The sequence below is a fragment of the Macaca thibetana genome, chromosome 19, assembly GCF_024542745.1.
Source record: "Macaca thibetana thibetana isolate TM-01 chromosome 19, ASM2454274v1, whole genome shotgun sequence".
NCBI lineage: Eukaryota > Metazoa > Chordata > Mammalia > Primates > Cercopithecidae > Macaca > Macaca thibetana.
Genome location: NC_065596.1, coordinates 11426546 through 11444995, shown reverse-complemented (window position 1 = coordinate 11444995; position 18450 = coordinate 11426546). Strand labels below are relative to the sequence as shown.

At 56.4% G+C, this 18450-nt stretch overlaps 1 protein-coding gene across 8 annotated transcripts in view; it reads left to right on the top strand.

The window, feature by feature from the left end:
• NFIX (nuclear factor I X) overlaps nt 1–18450 on the top strand; it is a 101558-nt gene that overhangs the window by 75458 nt on the left and 7650 nt on the right. For 4 of the 8 annotated variants that reach the window (XM_050770378.1, XM_050770380.1, XM_050770376.1 and 1 more), the window contains exons 3-9: nt 1689–1751; nt 2051–2125; nt 2527–2647; nt 4120–4256; nt 7195–7317; nt 10244–10419; nt 16206–16353. In XM_050770378.1, the coding sequence (XP_050626335.1) occupies nt 1689–1751; nt 2051–2125; nt 2527–2647; nt 4120–4256; nt 7195–7317; nt 10244–10419; nt 16206–16353 (843 nt within the window). The remainder of the gene's footprint in view (nt 1–1688; nt 1752–2050; nt 2126–2526; nt 2648–4119; nt 4257–7194; nt 7318–10243; nt 10420–16205; nt 16354–18450) is intronic. The other 4 variants (XM_050770377.1, XM_050770379.1, XM_050770381.1 and 1 more) reach the window with 4 other exon arrangements.

Below are 18450 nucleotides of genomic sequence, written 5' to 3'. Positions count from 1 at the left end.
AGTGTCAAGAAAGTTCACATTCACACCATGCTATGGCACAGAGAGGTTGCCCTCTCAGGGAACACGGGTGGGCTTCCTCCAGAGCAGAGAGTGTCACTAACAAAGAGATGACTCAGGGTGGGAACCTCTTTTTGTCAAACATATCATCAGGGCTGAGTGAAAGGGGAGGTATGGAAGGATACACCCCAAACCAGAGGTGGTGAAGTGTATCGTTCCATATTAAAAGCACTTGTTAGCACTTTCCGTATTAAAAAGAACTACATTTTCTTGACTCGCTACAATAGGATTTATTTTTTGGAATTAAAAAATCAAAGTTAAGTGGGGATGGGGTGGAGGGGGAGTGGGGCCTGAAACAGTCACCCTTTTTTCACCCATTACATTAAGGCAGGTAGCCTGGAGCGTGCCAGTGCTTTCAGCCCCAGACATGGTGGGGCCCTCATGCTGCAAGCAGGGGTGCCACCCAGGTGGGCTGCATCCTGTCATCCAGCCCTAGCACCCAGCTCTGTTCCTTGCCTCCTGAGTGACTGATGGGGTCCCTCACCCCAACCCTAGGGGTGATGTCACCTTTTGGGAACCTCCTTTATGGTGGGGGCAAGCAGGTTGAATCAGGGTGGTGGCAAGACCCAGGAGGCAGGAATGCTCTTTAAAGTTGGGCAAAGCCCTGGCCAATACCAAGGCAAGGTTTTCAGATGCCACCCCCATGTGGTCCCCCTGTGAGCAGCTGATTCTTCACCAAATGCCTGGCTTCCTCCTGCCCCACAACCTGCCTGGCCCCCCTCCACCACCCTCTCGCCAGCTGTCATGCCCAGGCAGGCATTCTGGAGGTCCCCGTTGCGCCCCTGGCACACAAAGCTTTGAGGACCAGGGGGACGGGGGTGGGGGGCTTTCCCAAGCTCAGCAAAATATTCACACACACACTCCACCCTGCCCCCAGTCCTCTGTGAGCTCCCACTGCACAATGAGCCCTTGTCTCGGGGCTCCCTCTGAGCAGCTGTGGCACCGGGGCATGAGACAGCCCAGACAGGCTGGCACAGAGCGGGCGACAGCGTCAGGGCAAACCTCCCCCCTCTGGGTTGCCAGGCACTGCCTGTGAGCATAAAGGTGAGGTGGGGGAGGCGCAGGCAGACAGGAATGGCTTCAATTAACCAAGTTAGGGAAGGGGATGCTCCTCTGGGAGCTGAAGCTGGGTGGGGGATGGGGGACCCTTGGGTCTGTCCCCACTGTGGAGAGAGAGAGTCTCTGACTTCTCTCTTGGGACCTTCCTTGCTCCGGACTCTTGGCCGGTGCTTCTTGCCTGAGGGTGGCTTTGCCCTTAAGGGCACAGTGGACAATGTCTCGGGACAGTTTGGGTTGTCACAACTGGGGTGCTACTGTCATCTAGTGGGTGGAGGCCAGGGATGCTGCTCAGATACCCTACAGTGTACAGGCTGTTCCCCACCACAGAGAGCAATCCAGCCCAAATGTCATCAGTGCTGAGGCTGAGAAACCTGCATTGGGCCTATCTTTCCTTCCCTGCTTTGGGTCTCCCTGAGCCTCCCGGGGCTGGTTTAGGGAGAGAGTGGGGTGAAGGTTTCTGTGGCCGGGCTGGGCCCTCCCTGCTCTTGCACCAGGCTGGAGGGGCCAGTGCTTGGCTGGTGCTTATGGAGAACTTTGCTCCTGACACATCCTCCCCTTTGTGTCTCCTGCAGAATCCGGACAATCAGATAGTTCAAACCAGCAAGGAGATGCGGACATCAAACCACTGCCCAACGGTCAGTGCCCCCAACCTGCCCAGCTGCGTTGTCCTTCATGCCCCTCCACTTCCTTCCCCTACCCTGGCTGCCCTGGCCACCCTCACTTCTTCCCCTTCATTCAGCTGTCCCTTGACTGAGCTTAGCCTGCCTGAGGGGATGGGGGCACACCTAGAGCATCTCAGTGTAGACCTGAAGGCCAGCCTGGAGCTGGAAACGGGACTTGGGAGGGACAGTCAGCAGTGGGGAAGATCTTTGGAAATAGCCAGGCAGCCCCCTTCTGGCCTTGTCTTGACTCACTCATCCTTTCCCCTCTTCAGGGCACTTAAGTTTCCAGGACTGTTTTGTGACTTCCGGGGTCTGGAATGTGACGGAGCTGGTGAGAGTATCACAGAGTAAGTGAGTCCTTCCTTCCAGGCCAGGGATGGGGATTGAAAATGAGGAGGTGGGACCTCATGGGATGTCCTCCTAATGGGGTCTTAGGGCAGGTGGATGGGGACAGATGCTTTCTGGGACACTCTCGGCCCCACTGGTGCTGGGCTGGGTACAACAGAGTCTTCCAGAGAGGCCTGTCTCTAGTCTCCATTGCTTTGAAGGAAAAAGAAAAAGTCACAACCAAAGGCTCTTCTCCTGTGAACCCCTAGCTGGGAGGAGGTTCCTTAGCAGCCCAGATGGCCCACTTTCTCCCATCTCCTGGTCCCACTCTGGGCTTCTGGGAAGCCGTTCATGACAACAAAACAGACCCCATCAGGCCTCCCCGCATCTCCAAACCTCATCACCGTCTCATTCTTCCTAGCTCCTGTTGCAACAGCATCAGGGCCCAACTTCTCGCTGGCGGACCTGGAGAGTCCCAGCTACTACAACATCAACCAGGTGACCCTGGGGCGGCGGTCCATCACCTCCCCTCCTTCCACCAGGTGAGCCCAGTGGTCCTGCCTTTCCATCTTCTCTCCACTTCCCCCAGGGCCAGGGCCCTCCCAGTGGCTATAGTCAGCTATGTCACCGAGGCTGCGGTGCTTCAGAATGTCACCTCTCTTTGAGGGCACTGGCTCTAACACTTTAGAGTCCACCATGCGCAGTCACCCCCTGAGCTCCTGCTTTGTGCTGTCATGAAGCACCCAGCCCTGGGGACACAAACTCACACAAGATATAGCTCTGCCTGGAAATGGGAGTCCGAGAAGGTCTCTGTCTTGGGAAGGTGACATTTGAGCCCAGACACAGAGGAGGTTGGGAGGTCTGGGGAAAATGTTCCAGAGAAGAGGGTAGCCTCTATCCCAGTTCAGCCCACATAGGCTGGTGGGACCACCCCACAGAGGGCTTTGGAGGCCAGAAGAAGACATTTAGACTTCATCGCTGGGTAGTGGGGACCCCTGTGGGGTTTTAAGCAGGGGATGCTGAGGGTGTGTGTTCCAGAAAGCTCTCTCCAGCAGCAGTGTGTGTGGGCGGGACTGATAGCCAGTTAGGAGGCCATTGGAAAGGCTGGAGTGGGGGAGGGTCTGGAGGGTGGGGTGGCATGGAGAGGGAGGGAGCTGCTTGTGAGGCAGGGATGTGGGTTCTGGCCAGGGCAAGTTGTGCTGGGCATGGTCCACCGTGCTTTTTTTTTTTTTTAAACATGGGCGTTTATATTAATTGTGAGATTTTTGGCATTCATTTTGATTTTTTAAAAATATGGGACTAGGCCAGGCACAGTGGCTCGCGCCTGTAATCCCAGCACTTTGGGAGGCCGAGTTGGGCGGATCACAAGGTCAGGAGATCGAGGCCATCCTGGCTAACACGGTGAAACCCCTTCTCTACTAAAAAATACAAAAAATTAGCCGGGCATGGTGGCGGGCACCTGTAGTCCCAGCTACTGGGGAGGCTGAGGCAGGAGAATGTTGTGAACCCAGGAGGTGGAGCTTGCAGTGAGCTTGCAGAGATCACGCCACTGTGCTCCACTCTGAGTGACAGAGCGAGACTGCATCTCAAAAAAAAAAAAAAAAGGGACTAAAATATTATTTATATTGATAACTGAGTTTATGGCATTTTTGTCCCTGCGAGTACCTCATTCACCTCACCCTAGCCCTGCGGGCTGCTGGGAAATCATAGGTGGGATACAGGAGGCAGCTGAGGGTTTTGCCAACTTCTCTGATGTGGGCAGCTTGGAGGACCATGGCATCACAGATCAGGAAGGGGCTTGAGGAAGAGGAGCAGGTTGGAGCTGATGGCTTGAGGGGCCCTAGGGCTGATCTTGGGGTTGGGCACGCAGTAAGTGCCCAGAAATGCTGCTGTCAGCTGGCACCACTTCCCACGTAGAGGGCCATCCATGCGCAGTTCTTTAGCCTGGACAATTGGTCACTCCCTGGAGCCTCGGCCCATCCTTGGCCCATCTGACCCTGTCTTCCTTCCCCAGCACCACCAAGCGCCCCAAGTCCATCGATGACAGCGAGATGGAGAGCCCAGTCGACGACGTGTTCTATCCCGGGACAGGCCGTTCCCCAGCAGCTGGCAGCAGCCAGTCTAGTGGGTGGCCCAACGATGTGGATGCAGGTATGGGTGCGGGGGATCCTGAGCAGAGCAAGGGAAGCCCAGAGCCTTTTTGTCCCCCTCTCAGTTTACCTGGTGAGCCTCCCACCAGTTATCCCCCTGTCGGGGGGCATTACCCATCTGTTTTCTTGCCTCCTGATCTTCCAGGGAGGGCAGAGCAGGCTGAAGGAAGGGAGTGGAGGCGAGGAGGGATGCTGTCAGAGTTAGCAGTAGAGCCCGTGGTATGGCAGTGGGAAGCAGAGGGACTGCTAAGCCTCTGGTACCCCACAGTGGGATGGCCGCAGCCCCTCCTGCTATTTCTCTAGAGAGGTTGCCCCACCCTGTGGCCTCATGGTTTAAAGCAGTTTGACACCCTGGGCACTCATGACATCTGGGGGCTCATCATTCTGTGTAGGGGGATTGTTCTGTGCATGGCAGGATGTTTAGCAGCATCCCTGGCCTCCACCTACAAGATGCCAGCAACAAAACCACCCCCAGTTTTGATGACCAAAAATGCCTCCAGACATTGTCAAACGTCCCCTTGTGGGACAGAATCCTCCCAGGATGAGAACCACTGGTCTCAAGGGCCCAGCTTTACAGAGAGAGGCTCAGAGTCTAGTGAAGAATGAGCAGAGTCCTTTTGAGGCCAGGCAGGGAAGCTAGCGAAGGGGAGAGAGTACAGAAGAAGCCAGCTCAGACCTTCCCAGTCCCCTCTAGGACTCCTCTTCCTGTTGAACCCACCCCCCTTCACCTCCGTTCTTGACTGAGGGTGCAGACAGACCTGGAGAGGACTCTGGAAGAGAGCATGTAACACGTGCGTGTGTGTGTACATGTGCATGAGCACACGTGTGTGAGGAGGCTGGCTGCAGGAGCCCCCCGCTGATGTGCCAGTGGTACAGCCTGTGTTTATCCTCACTGTGGGTGTGACAGGGCCTGGGAGTGCAGACTCACGCGTGTGGGTTGTGCACAGGGCATGTCTGCTCTGGACAGGCCTGGGCCCTGAGCATCATTCTCCTCTTCCAGAAGATGAGGTTCTGACCTTTTGTGTGATGGTTTCTTTGATGTGATGGTTTCCAGATATGCCCCTACTGGGAAGGGCCAAGTGGGCAGGCAGAGGCTGGGGTGGAGCGGCATGGGGCTGGGAGGCACTCCTGCTTTTCTGCTGCCCCAGAACAAATGCAAGTTCCAGCAGCTTCTCTTCCTCCTGGGAGGAGAAAAGGAGGGCTTGCCTCCAGGCCTCAGGCTGAGGGAGTAGGCTGGAGACCCTCTAGACGGCCAGCAGAGGCTGGCCTCTGTGAGAAGGCTTCCTTGTGTGACTCTGGGGTCCCTCCCAGGGTCTCCTCGTGGCAGGCAGGGACTTGGGCCAGCATGGGCCACATGCTTCCCTAGGGGAGCCTTGAGAGGCGGAGAGAGGAGTTGAGAAGGCCCGGGAGACTCTTGGGCTACATCCTGGGTCCCTGGCCAGGGCTTCAGTAGGTGATCCCTTCTGCAAGGACTGCCCCTGGGGTGCATAGAGAGCTGTGTCTGCAGCTGGCTTCTGAGGCAAGGGCTCCTGGGCTCCTCTGCCCAGACCTAGTTCCTGAGGAGCCCCCCTCTTCCTGGCTCCTGCTCTCTCCTTGGCTGTTTGCTTTTGTGCCTGCCATTTCTGCATTTCTGCTCCTTCTGGCAGTCCTGCCACGCACGGCCCCCCAACATCCTTCTGCAGCACCCCCAGCTCCCTTTCCCCCTCACCCCGCTGTGTGTTGTTTCCCTGGGCTGCGACAAATCGCCAATTAAGCAGCCCAGCTGCAGGACAGTGAACAGCTGGGGAGGCACTGTGCGGCCGTGGGGACAGCTGTGCACAGCTGGTAGGATGCTCCCCCCTCCCCACCGTGCCAGCTATCAGGTGGCACACAGCTGCTGCCAGATAACACCTCTGCTGGCGGCTGGGAGTTTGCCCTTCCCCCGTCCCTTCCCTCTGCAGTTAAGATGGCTCTTTATTTCTCTGTTCTGCAGCCCCTCCACCCCTCACCCAAACTGACTCGATTTGTCCCCCAAGGATGGTAGCTCTAGAGATCTGCCCCAACTCTACTGTATCCCCCCCAACCTGGGTACAACCTTAAAGCTCAGCCCAAGATGGAAGAACCTGGCCCCCTGGGGACCCTGCTTTGTCATTTGGATGCTATGGCCACTGGGCAGAGATGAATTTCTAAAGACAGACTTCAAACAAGGTGTTCTCTGTGCCCTTGTTTCATGCTGAATGCCACCCACACCTCTGGCACCAGAAGAAGGGCAGAGCCCTGAAATTACCCATCTTGTGGTAGCTGAGTTTCTGGGTCCCCTGGCTGGGGGAGTCCTCTCCCCTCTGGCTCTGCCTCCACAGCCCAGCTAGGCCTGAGCAGCCCGAGGACTCTCCAGGTCCTCTGGCCCCTGTCCCTGCTGTCTCGTTGGGCATTGTGTCCCTCCTGAGGGCTCATGGCTGTGTGTTCCCTTCCCTAAACGGGGCCCTGGCTTCTTCCCACCAGAATCTCCCATTGCCCAGGGCACCATGGCATAGACCCCAGCCTGTCTCTCCCAAACTTACCCCTTCCCGGCTCTCAAGCTGGTGCCCTGGGGTTCCTCCTGCACTCCTTTCCCGATGTCAGTCCTGCATCCCACCCTTTCACTTCATTACCTGCTTGCCAGGGCACAGGCTGGGCCCCTTGCTCACCCCCTGCCTGGCACACACCACCCCACATTACTCAGGGGCCTTGTTTTCCTCTCTGGTCAGAAGCACCCCTTGGCTGGCCTACACACAGGGCCTCGGAACCAGGCCCAGAACAAGGCCTGGGACTGGGCAAGGAGCAGCAGGAGGGAGCGCAGTAGAGGAAGGGGTGGTGGGGAGGGGCTGAGGAAAGAAGGAGCAAGCTGCTGGCTTCCCGCCTTCCCTGCGCCCACCCCAGCCCAGCTAAATCTGCCCTGTGTTGCTGCTTCCTCCCCCCAGGCCCGGCTTCTCTAAAGAAGTCAGGAAAGCTGGACTTCTGCAGTGCCCTCTCCTCTCAGGGCAGCTCCCCGCGCATGGCTTTCACCCACCACCCGCTGCCTGTGCTTGCTGGAGTCAGACCAGGTGAGAAATGGGGGGCCCCGGAGGGGGGCAGTTGGGGAGGTGGCTGAGTGTCTAGGGGCAGCTGGCCAGGTGAAGGGGCCAGGGCTGACCCCGAGTGACAGCCCCAAGCTCTCCGAGTAGGATGTGGTGCAGCAGCACCATGTGGTGGGCATGGGAACCGGCCCCTACTTCACGTGGCACCCCATGGAGGACCAGGCTGGGCCCCTGGGCTGTCCACCTGGCTCCTGAGCAACCTCCCACTTCTTCTCATTCCTCGCGTGCGTGGGTGCTACATACAACACAAGCCTGTCCCGAGGCCTCCCCAACTCTGGCCCAGTTCTCCTTTTGTCCTGCCAACTATGGGCGGGAAGTCACAGCCTTCTCCCCTGCCCTCCTGCTGGCTCCTCTCTCTTAGCTCCTGGCTGAGCCCGGGCTCTGGTTGTTTCCCAGCGTGAGCCCCGGTTGGTGTGGGGCCTGGATGGAGAAGAGTACTCCTAAGGAGCCCAGGCTCCTGCGGCAAGTAGCTCCTTTGTCTGGGCCTCCCTGCCACTTTCTAGAAAGGAAGGGCTGGGTTTAGGGAGCAGGTGGTACCTGGGCTGCTCTCCAGGAAAAGGAACTGCTCACTGCCGTGCGGCTGCGGTCTGACTTCAGTGTCCCAGCTGAGAAGGTGCTCAGGATGAGAACACCTAGGTCGCCCTGAGGAGATAGGATCAGGCAGGAGGCTGTGGGAGCTGAGACCTCAGCCCTGTCACTCCTTCCCTTTCTTCTTCCCTCTCTGGGCACCCACCTGGCAGCAAGAGGCCTGGACTTTTTCTGGACATGGCCCTGTGTCCGCCTGCCATCTCCTGGGCTTGTATGTAGGACACAGAAAACGAGGAGGTTTACCTCCTGGCTTCCTCCTTGGGGCCTCCTGGCTGGGAGCCTAGAGGCAACCGGTGCTGGGGCAGGGTGTGGTGGCCGCAAGGTGGGGGCGGGGAGCCCAGGCCCTCTGCACAGGCAGCAGGAGGGCGCAGGCCTGGCTCCTCCGGCTCCAACTCAGCTTTTATGAACTCCAGAGAGAAGCCAAGTTTCCTCAGCCCCCTAATGAAACCGAGAGCAAGAGCGAGCTGATTGGAAACAGACGGGAGGGGGAAGAGCTGGGGCCTGGTCTGGGTTGGCAATTGCGTGTGCAAGAACGCGTATGTGAGGACACGTGTGTGAGAGTGATGGGGCTGAGCACATGAGAACACCGCCTAGGTGGCGGTGGCTGGGTGCACACCAGTTCGCACTCAGGAGATGTGTGTGCATATGTCAGATGGCCATCCTGAGCAGACGCTGGCTTTGTCTTCATCCAGAGCCCCAGGGAACCCTCTGCCTCCTCTTGTCCACCACCCAGTCTCCCGCCCAGGGCCTGAATTAGGCAGGACTAGTGAGGCACTCACCTTAGGTGCAGAGTGTCAGCAAGTATCAACTCAGTCATCAAGATAAATAATATTTTAATGGAACATGTTTTTAAAATCCAAACTTTGCAGAAAAAAGGGTATGATGAGCACATACTAGGTGTTTTTTTGTTGTTGTTTTTGTTTTGTTTTGTTTAAGACAGTTTCCTGCTCTATTACTCAGGCTGAATGCAGTGGTACGATTATAGCTCACTGAAACCTTGAACTCCCAGACTCAAGTGATCCCTCCTGTGTGCCACCCTGGCTAATTTTTAAATGTTTGTTGTAGAGACGGGGTCTTGCCATATTTCTCAGGCTGACCTCCAACTCCTGGATCAAGTGATCCTCCCACCTTGGCCTCCCAAAGCACTGGGATTACAGGTATGAGCCACAGCACTCAGCTATGTCTTTGTTTAAAATGATTTAAAATGTTGAGGCTGGGCACAGTGGCTTATGCTTGTAATCCCTATGCTTTGGGAGGCCAAGGCAGGAAGACTGCTTGAGGCCAGGAGTTCGAGGCTGCAGTAAGCTGTGATCACGCCACTGCACTCCAGCCTGGATGACAGGGCGAGATCCCGTTTCTATTTGAAAAATCTTGGCCGGGTGCGGTGGCTCACGCCTATAATCCCAGCACTTTGGGAGGCCGAGGTGGGTGGATCATGAGGTCAGGAGATCGAGACCATCCTGGCTAACACGGTGAAACCCCGTCTCTACTAAAAATACAAAAAATTAGCAGGGCATAGTGGCAGGTGCCTGTAGTCCCAGCTACTCAGGAGGCTGAGGCAGGAGAATGGCATGAACCCGGGAGGTGGAGCTTGCAGTGAGCCGAGACCACGCCACTGCACTCCAGCCTGGATGACAAAGCAAGACTCCATCTCAAAAAAAAAAAAAAAAAAATATTTAGACTGAGCACAGTGGCTCATGCCTGTAATCCCAACATGTTGGTAGGCCAAGGCAGGCGAATCACTTGAGCCCAGGAGTTTGAGATTAGCCAGGGCAATATGGCAAAATCTCATCTCTAGAAAAAAAAATGCAAAAATCTGCCAGGCATGGTGGCATGCACCTGTAGTGCTGGTTACTTGGGGGGCTGAGGCAGGAGGACTGCATAAGCCCGGGAGGATTGCTTGCAGTGATCCGTGTTTGTGCCACTGCACAGAGTGAGACCCTGTCTCAAATAATAATAATACTTTTTTAAAAAGCCAAATAAAATAAAGACAAGATCCTACCCTGCCTCATCTGCCTCATCCTAATCTCCCAGCGCTGGTTGTGATCAAACTTTATTTACAAAAACAAATGACTGGCCTTTGGACCCTAGTTTGCTGATTTTATTATTTATTTATATTGCATTAAAACTGATGACTGACTTTTTTTGTGCTGCCTTAACTTTTGTGCCTGTGGCGGCTGCCTCACCTGCTCAGGATCCTCAGGACCCTCAGCCCTCTGACCTGCAGCTCCCCTCCTCTCCTGTCCCTCCCACTGGCTGCCTCCTTGGCCCTGACGCCCTTTTTTCCCTGCCCACGTGCATGCAGGGAGCCCCCGGGCCACAGCGTCAGCCCTGCACTTCCCCTCCACGTCCATCATCCAGCAGTCGAGCCCGTATTTCACGCACCCGACCATCCGCTACCACCACCACCACGGGCAGGACTCACTGAAGGAGTTTGTGCAGTTTGTGTGCTCGGATGGCTCGGGCCAGGCCACCGGACAGGTGAGTCCAGAGGGCCCCAGGAGCCCAGCTACAGCCTCATCTCCACATCTATCTGTCTGTCTCAGGGCTCACAGGGAGAGGGCCCAAAAGCCAGGAGCTCGCCTGGGGCTGGAGCAGCAGGGAGCTGGTAGTACCAAACGCCTCGATTTTCTGGGTCTGGGGGCGGGGGTCTGTGTATTATGCCAGGGCCTGTCTATCATGGTCTGGAGAGGTGGGGGCAGCATCTGGGCCCCTTTGCTCAGGCTCCTTGCCCTTCCCATGGTCCTTGCCCCCTCAGCAGGAGTGAACTCATGATCCAACTCAGATCTGGGCTCCGACCTCCCAGCACTCCTCTTAAACTTTGGAACTGCAAGGATTTGCTAGATTCTAGACCAGGGTTTCCCCAGTATCAGCACTGTTGACATTTGGGGCTGTTTATTCACTATTGTGTGAGACCATCCTGTGCACTGTAGGATGTTGAGCAATATCCCTGGCCTCCACCTGCTAGATGCCAGGAACACCTCCTTCTCCCCAGTCTTGATAATAAAAAAAAAGTCTCCAGATTTCAATGTGCCCAGGAGGGCAAGACTATCCCTAGTGACGAGCACTGTGTCAAGGGAAAGCCCCGACCCACATAGCTGCCAGTGAGACCACTGTTGGCAAGACTTTTAACAAAGGTTTCCCAGGACGTTCCCGGTTCTAGAGTGAAACCCTGCTGCTCCTCAGCCCTGGGAGACACACTGGCTGCCCCCGGAGCCCTTCTCTGTCACTGAGGAGCAGAAACTCAGGGTTGCTCAGCGAAAGAATGATCCCAGGAGTGGTGGGCCAGAGATGACCCTTCAGTGGGACAGTGGTCCCTGGTTGGAATGTGGAGGTTTCTAGACCTCTGGGAAAAGTCCAGAGCCTCAGCAGCATGCTGTAATAGGAGAAGCCCCAGCTCCTCTATAGCCAGCCCTCCCAGCCTGGAAGCCTGCTGTGAGAGGTCAGGCAGGGAGGATGCTCAAAGGGCTGTGGTGGGGAAAGGCATCCCAGAAGTCCACACCAGTGGCTGCCTGCTGCCACCAGCCCCATGCTGCCTTGGTGTGCTCTGGCAGAGTGAGCATTTGCTAAGTGCTGGCGTATTGATATGCGGCGGGGCTGTGGCTCCGCCTTCTCGCTCTGTCCGTAAGGGAAGCCAGTCCTCTTCCCTCCCTCCTGTTCCCCTCCTGCTGCTTTCCTCCTCATCTTCCTTCCCCCTTTGCCCTTCAAGGATTTCTTTTAGCTGACTCTGCAGCTCCTTAGTGTACTGGTAGCTTCGCCCACCTCTCTGGACAAGCTCTGTCCACTTTTAGGGTCATGGAGGGAAGAGCAGACCTGACCTCTGACAGCTGCTGTGCTTTCATCAGAGATACCAGCAGAGTTCAAGGGGAGCTATCAGCCTATGCCTAGCCCCCAAGGGGCCTGGGGTCTGGGATTTGTGGCAGAGAGGCCTGGAACATTAACTTACCTGCTTTCTCAACTACCAAGGGAGCCAGGATTTGGAGTCAAATTGAGGCTGGCCTAGAGACCAGGTTAGGCCAAGCAGCCAAACCTAACCATAGAACCCTTGAGAAAGTGGGTCATTTAGTCCTCTGGCCATTCTGAGCCTCTGGTCCTGAGGGCTAGGTCCTGAGCGTTTCCCTTGACTTGACTGTTCAAGATTGAGGACTCTGATATAGAGCCATAGTTTTTAAAAAAGACAGAGGACTCATTTTGCCTAGAAGTTTCTCTTCCTGAGGCAGGCACTTGCTCCGAGCAGACCATGGACAACAAAACACTGCAGACAGGAACTGCAAACAGGCACCTTGATTAAGCAAGGAGTGTGGCCCCCTGGGGAGCAACCTCTTAGTTTCCTTGTGTGGCCTGTCCCACTGAAGAGAGAGAGAGGGGGCTCAGTGAGGAGCCTGCTTGATGGGGCCCACCCCTGGCTTCTGGGAGGAGGCTAGAGACAGCACTGTGCTACACAAAAGGCTGATGCATAGCTGCAGAGAGCCAGAGGGCCCGGCTCCACCACTGATCCAGTGGGCAGGGAGTGGCAATGCCCAGCTGTGCTTGCACTACAGCCACTGTTAAGCAGTGCTTCTCAGACTTGGCATGCGCGAGAGTCAACTAGAGCCCTGGCTAATGCACAGATGGCTGTGTCTCACCCCCAGAGCAACTGATTCAGCAGGTCTGGGATGGGGACTGAGAATTAGCATTTTTCCTAACTTCATAGGTGATGCTGATGCTGTTTCTAACCTCCTTGAGAATCAGAAGTCACAGATCAGTTTTGCAGGAAAATGTTTGCATAGAAGAATTTTAGGCTGGGCGCGGTGGCTCACACCTGTAATCCTAGCACTTTGGGAGGGTGAGGCAGGCAGATGATTGCCTGAGCTCAGGAGTTCGAGACCAGTCTGGGCAACACGGTAAAACTCCTTTCTACTAAACCACAAAAAATTAGCTGGATGTGACTGCGTGTGCCTGTAGTCCCAGCTACTTGGGAGGCTGAGGCAGGAGAATCGCTTGAACCTGGGAGGCGGAGATTGCAGTGAGCCAAGATTACGCCATCGCACTCCAGCCTGGGCGACAGAGTGAGACTCCATCTCAAAAAAAAAAAAAAAAGGCCGGGCGCGGTGGCTCAAGCCTGTAATCCCAGCACTTTGGGAGGCCGAGGCGGGCGGATCACGAGGTCAGGAGATCGAGACCATCCTGGCTAACACGGTGAAACCCCGTCTCTACTAAAAATACAAAAAACTAGCCGGGCGCGGTGGCGGGCGCCTGTAGTCCCAGCTACTCAGGAGGCTGAGGCAGGAGAATGGCGTAAACCCGGGAGGCGGAGCTTGCAGTGAGCTGAGATCCGGCCACTGCACTCCAGCCTGGGTGACAGAGCAAGACTCCGTCTCAAAAAAAAAAAAAGTGAGGAGCTATACCAGCTTCCGGCTCCTTCTAGCTCCTAACTCATGAGATTTTAAGGCACTACACGGTCACAAGACCTTGAGGTTTTTAAAACCTCAACTGTACCCCAATCAGAGCTGAGACATGCCAGCCTGGTTGGAATTTACATCTAGAAACTGAATATTGTAAATCAGCAGGTTTCAATGTCTGGCCATATCAGGCAGGGATTAGCATTATCAGGTGGGATTAACAATTTAGATACTCCTGGGGGAGACAGGCTCTGAAGCTGGAGGAAGGCAGAGGCCGCCTTGGGGTTGCTTGGAAGGCCTCTGTGTCCCAGCCCCCGGGGAGCGTGAGCTCAGGACACCTGGAGAGGAGGAGTGAGGCTGTGATCAGACCATCCCATTCCCTCCTTCTAGGAAGGCATGGAGATGAGGGGAGGCGTCGCATCACCTTTCTCTGCAGAGCTGCAAACCTCCGCGCTCTGACCTGCACTGTTACCTGGAACTGAGGGTCCCTTTCCAAAACAATACCCGCACAAAAGTTCTCCAGCCCAGGACACATATGGGGACCAGCAGCCACTGTTTGCTTTTGTCAGGGCCACTGAGAGTTGTCATCCTTGGAGTGGGCAGGAATGGGTCAAAGGAACCATTTAGAGGGACAATATGTCAGACCTAGATGCTGGTCATAGTGGTAAAAAAAAAACAGTGGGCAGAGAAGCCAGAGTTCAGAAGGGGGCGCTGCATAGGCCAGCCTGGGCTTCCGTGACTTTAAAGTGCAACAGGAAGGACAAGTCGATCCCACATGCTTTATGGTACTTGGGTACTGCATGCTTCTGCCGACTCATTGGGGAGCTGGCAGGGATTGAGGGGGTGGCCTGTTCTGAAGGTTCCAGTGAGATCAAGAATGTCCTAGAGGAACAGGGCAGAGAAAGATAGGTTGTGATTCAGGGGATCTGGCTGGTCCCCACAGAGGGGACAAGGTTCTTTGAGCAGGCCTTGAAGGGTGTGGGAAATAGTTCTTCATACAGAGAGCTCCACAGCAAGCCAGCGTGCAGTCCTGCCTGCTCGGCCTGTGTTCTGGAAACCCCAGTTAGTTTGGAATGGGAAGTGCATAGGGGCGGTAGGGGGTGGACCGGTAGAGGCGTCCCCCATGGGGGCTTTGAATGCCCAACTGAGGAGATTGGACTTCATGTTGGGTGTAGCTGGGGCCGTGGAAGGTTCCAGAAGACTGGAGAAACCTGAGCTGATGTGGATTTTGGGGAGAGGATTGATGAGCCTGCTGGAAAGAATCCTAGCATCATCCCTGGAGTCAGACAGACATGGATGTGAATTCCAGGTCTGGCCAATTGCAGCTGGGTGACTTAGGATAAACCATTTAATGGCCCAGAGGCTCAGTTTCCTCAGTTGTGAAATAGGGAGAATAGAGCGTCCTTTGTGTCAAGGCTTTCCAGGGCGGGCCTATTAATGCTTGGACTGATGGTCCTTTTTTGTGGGGGCTGTCCTGTGCACTGCAGGATGTCGAGTAGCATCCTGGCCTCTACCCAGCCCCTCCAGCCCCTTTGTTGTGACAACTGAAAGTGTCTCCACACATTGCCAGTGTCTCCTTGAGGGGGACAGAATTACCCCTGGGTGAGAACGGATGCTTTCTGGGATGGGTCGGGAGTTATGCAACAGAACTAACGCACCTGGTCCAGGGCTGGACATTGAGGGTCCTGAGCTGATAACCACAGTTTCAGCACAGGGGAGCCCCACATACCAGCTCATTGTCATCGTCCAGCTGAAATCAGTGAGGACAGAAGGAGGCACTGGCTGGAGACATCAAGGGGATGGGCTCCTCGGGGCTTGCTCACCGATAGGAGGAGGAGTACACAGGATCCTCTCTGGGTCTCGAATCTGGGTGCCCAGAAGGGCGGAACTCTATCCCACAGGAGAGTTGCCAGTTTAGGATGAAAAGCACAGGCCAGGCCTTCCTGAGCCCACGCCTCAGTGGTCATCAGGGTCCTGTTCAGAGCAGCAGGAGGTGTGTGCCCAAACCTCCAGGGAAGTCTCTCCAGGGAACCTGCCTGGGAGAGGCAGGGGCACCTCTGTCTGTCCTTTGGCACCTGTGTGTCCTGAAGCCAGAAGGCCAACCCACGCAAGGCCATGCACGGGGCCTGGAGGAGAAAATCCAGTTAGAAGCAAATGAGGGCATAAAGGACAAGGAATGCATCCTGGCGGCCGAGCATCCATGGTGTCTGAGGGCGTCCTACAGGGAAGTCCTCCTGAAGAACCTCACGGGCAGTAGAGTTGGCAGCGACGGATTTTCTTCCCTGGCCATTCTTGAGAGAACAGGTCAGCGCCCTACCACCCACAGGCAGTGAGGACCCAGGCTGCTGGAGCCGAGGACGAGCTCCCCAACTTCTGGTGGCCTCCTGAGGACATGTTATGGGGTGGGTGCTGGCAGGACTGCCGTCCTTGGTTGGGTGAACTGGCTCAGCCTGGCAGCCCTCAGAGGGAGGCGGGCATGTGCTTTGGGGAACCGGGGGAGCAGGGTGAGCGCGCTCATCTTTCCTGCTGTAGGAGATGGTCTTCAGGAGTGTGAGAGTTCTAGGTGCAGCTGCACATATTTGCTAGGTGGCACATTTTGGTACCTAAAACATTTTCCCTAGGAAGTAACAAACCACCCGTCGAACACCCCTCCCTCCCTCCCACAACTTCAAAAGAGGACCAAAAAAAAAAAAAAAGAGAAACACCTGAGAGACCAAATAGAGGCCTTACACCCTCACCCATCCCGTGCCCTGGAGGAGAGGACCCGATCCTGGATCTTCCACCGGGAGCGCCCGCTCTCAGGAGCGAGCTGGCGCGGCCGCGCAGGGGAGCGTGTGTCTGTGTGTGATGTGCCTTCATGCGTCACTCTATTTATGTTGTTCGCAGCCCAACGGTAGCGGCCAGGGCAAAGTCCCGGGGTCATTTTTGCTACCGCCGCCGCCTCCAGTGGCCAGACCTGTGCCCCTTCCTATGCCTGATTCCAAATCCACCAGCACTGCCCCAGACGGCGCCGCCTTGACTCCTCCATCACCTTGTAAGTGGACGATGAAACCGAAACCACAACGCCCAGCATCCCCGGCCCGTCCAAACAGTCTCCACTGCAAAAAGAAAAGCCTTCCCCCTCCCCACCACCAAAGCCCCTCAACCCAGAGCACCATGGATAAGAGCAGAGCCGAGCCCTCCAACCACAGCCTCCCTCCCGGGCCTCAGTTGCACCAGCCAGCACCCCACGAGCCCCCTGCCCGCTGCTCCCAGCCGGGGCCCCTGGCCCAGGCCCCTCTGGGGGGCGGGAGGGAGAGCACAGCGGGGGTGCGCAGGCCAGGGGTGCTGGCGGGGGTGGGAGGGGGCGGGGAGGCACAGCCATGCCATCTTCATGCCTGATTGCTGTTTTTTTGTTTTTTGTTTTTTGTTTTTGTTTTTTAATTTTTTTGTTGTTTCGTTGTTCCCCCCACACCAAGAAAATCAAATGTAACCACAAGGCGACGCCACCACCATCCCCTTTTTGCCTTGCCCCTCACCTCCATCCCTGGGCCCTTGGGCCTCAAAGACGCAGCAGGCCAGCCCCTGACCCCTTCCCCCTCAGTCTCACATTTGGTTTCTCGTTGTTCCTCTTTTTTTTTCCCCCTCCCATCCCTCTGCCCTCCCTTCTCCTCAATTCCTTTCCCAGGTTAGATGTTCCAAGGACAAGGGAGGGCTGTGGGCTTTGGCTTACTTCATCTCTCTCTCTGTCTCTCTTTCTTTTCTTTTCTTTTTTTTTCCTCTTAAACCAATGACAAATTTTGTCAAAGGGAAAAGAAGAAAAATCAGTCGAGAGGTCCCAGGTAGACCCGGCGTGAAGGACAGAGGATGGGGCGGGTGCTGTCTGTGGGCTAGGGTGGGCAGCTCTGGGGGTGGGCAGGCCACAGGCCAGGGCAGTTCGGTGGCGGCGGGAGGGGTGGCCCATCTCACACTGCTCTCCGCTCGCTCTGTCTCTCCTCCTTTCTCGTGGTTTGAGTTCTTTTCCCCTCTCCATCCTCTTCATGCCATCTTCCCATCTGCATCCGCCATAAGACATGAAGTCACAGTCATTGGAGGTGGGCAGGGTGGGGGATGGGAGCTGGGCTACAGGGTTTGGGGGCCACTTCTGGAGAGAGGTGGGCAGAATCTGGTGAGCATGGAGTCCCTGGGTGTGTCTGGTGCAGGGCAGCGGTGGGCCTCCCAGGTAACCTGTGATATTCCTTGCCTCCTCTGGGGGCATCTTCCCTTCTGGGGGTGCAGGGCCTGTTCCCTCTGGCAGAGCTCCATCTGGAAACCTGAGAGGAACTCAAGAGCTGTTGGGATCATTTTGTCCTTGGGCCCCAGGATGGCTGCCCCCAGGCATCTGAGCCCTGGGGCTCTGCCAGGCTCTCTAGCCTCCTCCTCCTCTATTGCATTGGTCCTGGAACCACAGACCTGTTGGACCTGGTGCATCAGTCAGAGGAGGAGAATGCCATGGGCCTGAGCCTTGCTACCCCTGGGCCCAAGCCAGGCAGCCAGCTCCTAGGCCCCTCTCTGACCCTGCCCTACCTGGCTCAGCCCTCCATTGGGCACCCTTTGGGTTCCCCAAGCCTGCCTGCCTGGTCCTTGGGCCTGCCCAGGGTGGTAAGAGGTGTAGCATCTAGCTAGGCCACCCAGGTTGGAGAGGTAGCCTGGCTGGGAAGGCCTTCCCGAAGCAGGGTGGGGCCGGGCTGCCAAAGCCTCCCCTCTCCCGTGGCCCCCTCTCTTCAGTACCTGAGAGGGGCCAGTGGGAAAGCAGGGGTATCCACTGAGGGTGCTTGTGGACCAGGACTATCCCCAGCCCTGCCCAGTGCCTCACTAGCAGGTGGAACTGGGTCCAAGGGACATTTGTCTCAGCCCCCAGGGCCTCTCCCTCATCCCAGCCGTGAAAAAGGATGCCTGGCTGAGACTGGCTTTGGAGTGGGGGTGTGTCGGGGGTGTAGTGTGTGTTCCTGGTCAGTGAGAAGATGAGAGTATCCCTCTGTAGTGGGGGGGCAGGCTCGGAGCCTGGCCTCCAGCTCGGATGCCCCTCTGGCCCGTCCTTCCCACTGCCAGCCTAAACCTGGGCAGCATGGTCTAACTCAGTCTCTCCCTCTCTCAGCAGCCCCGAGGGGCA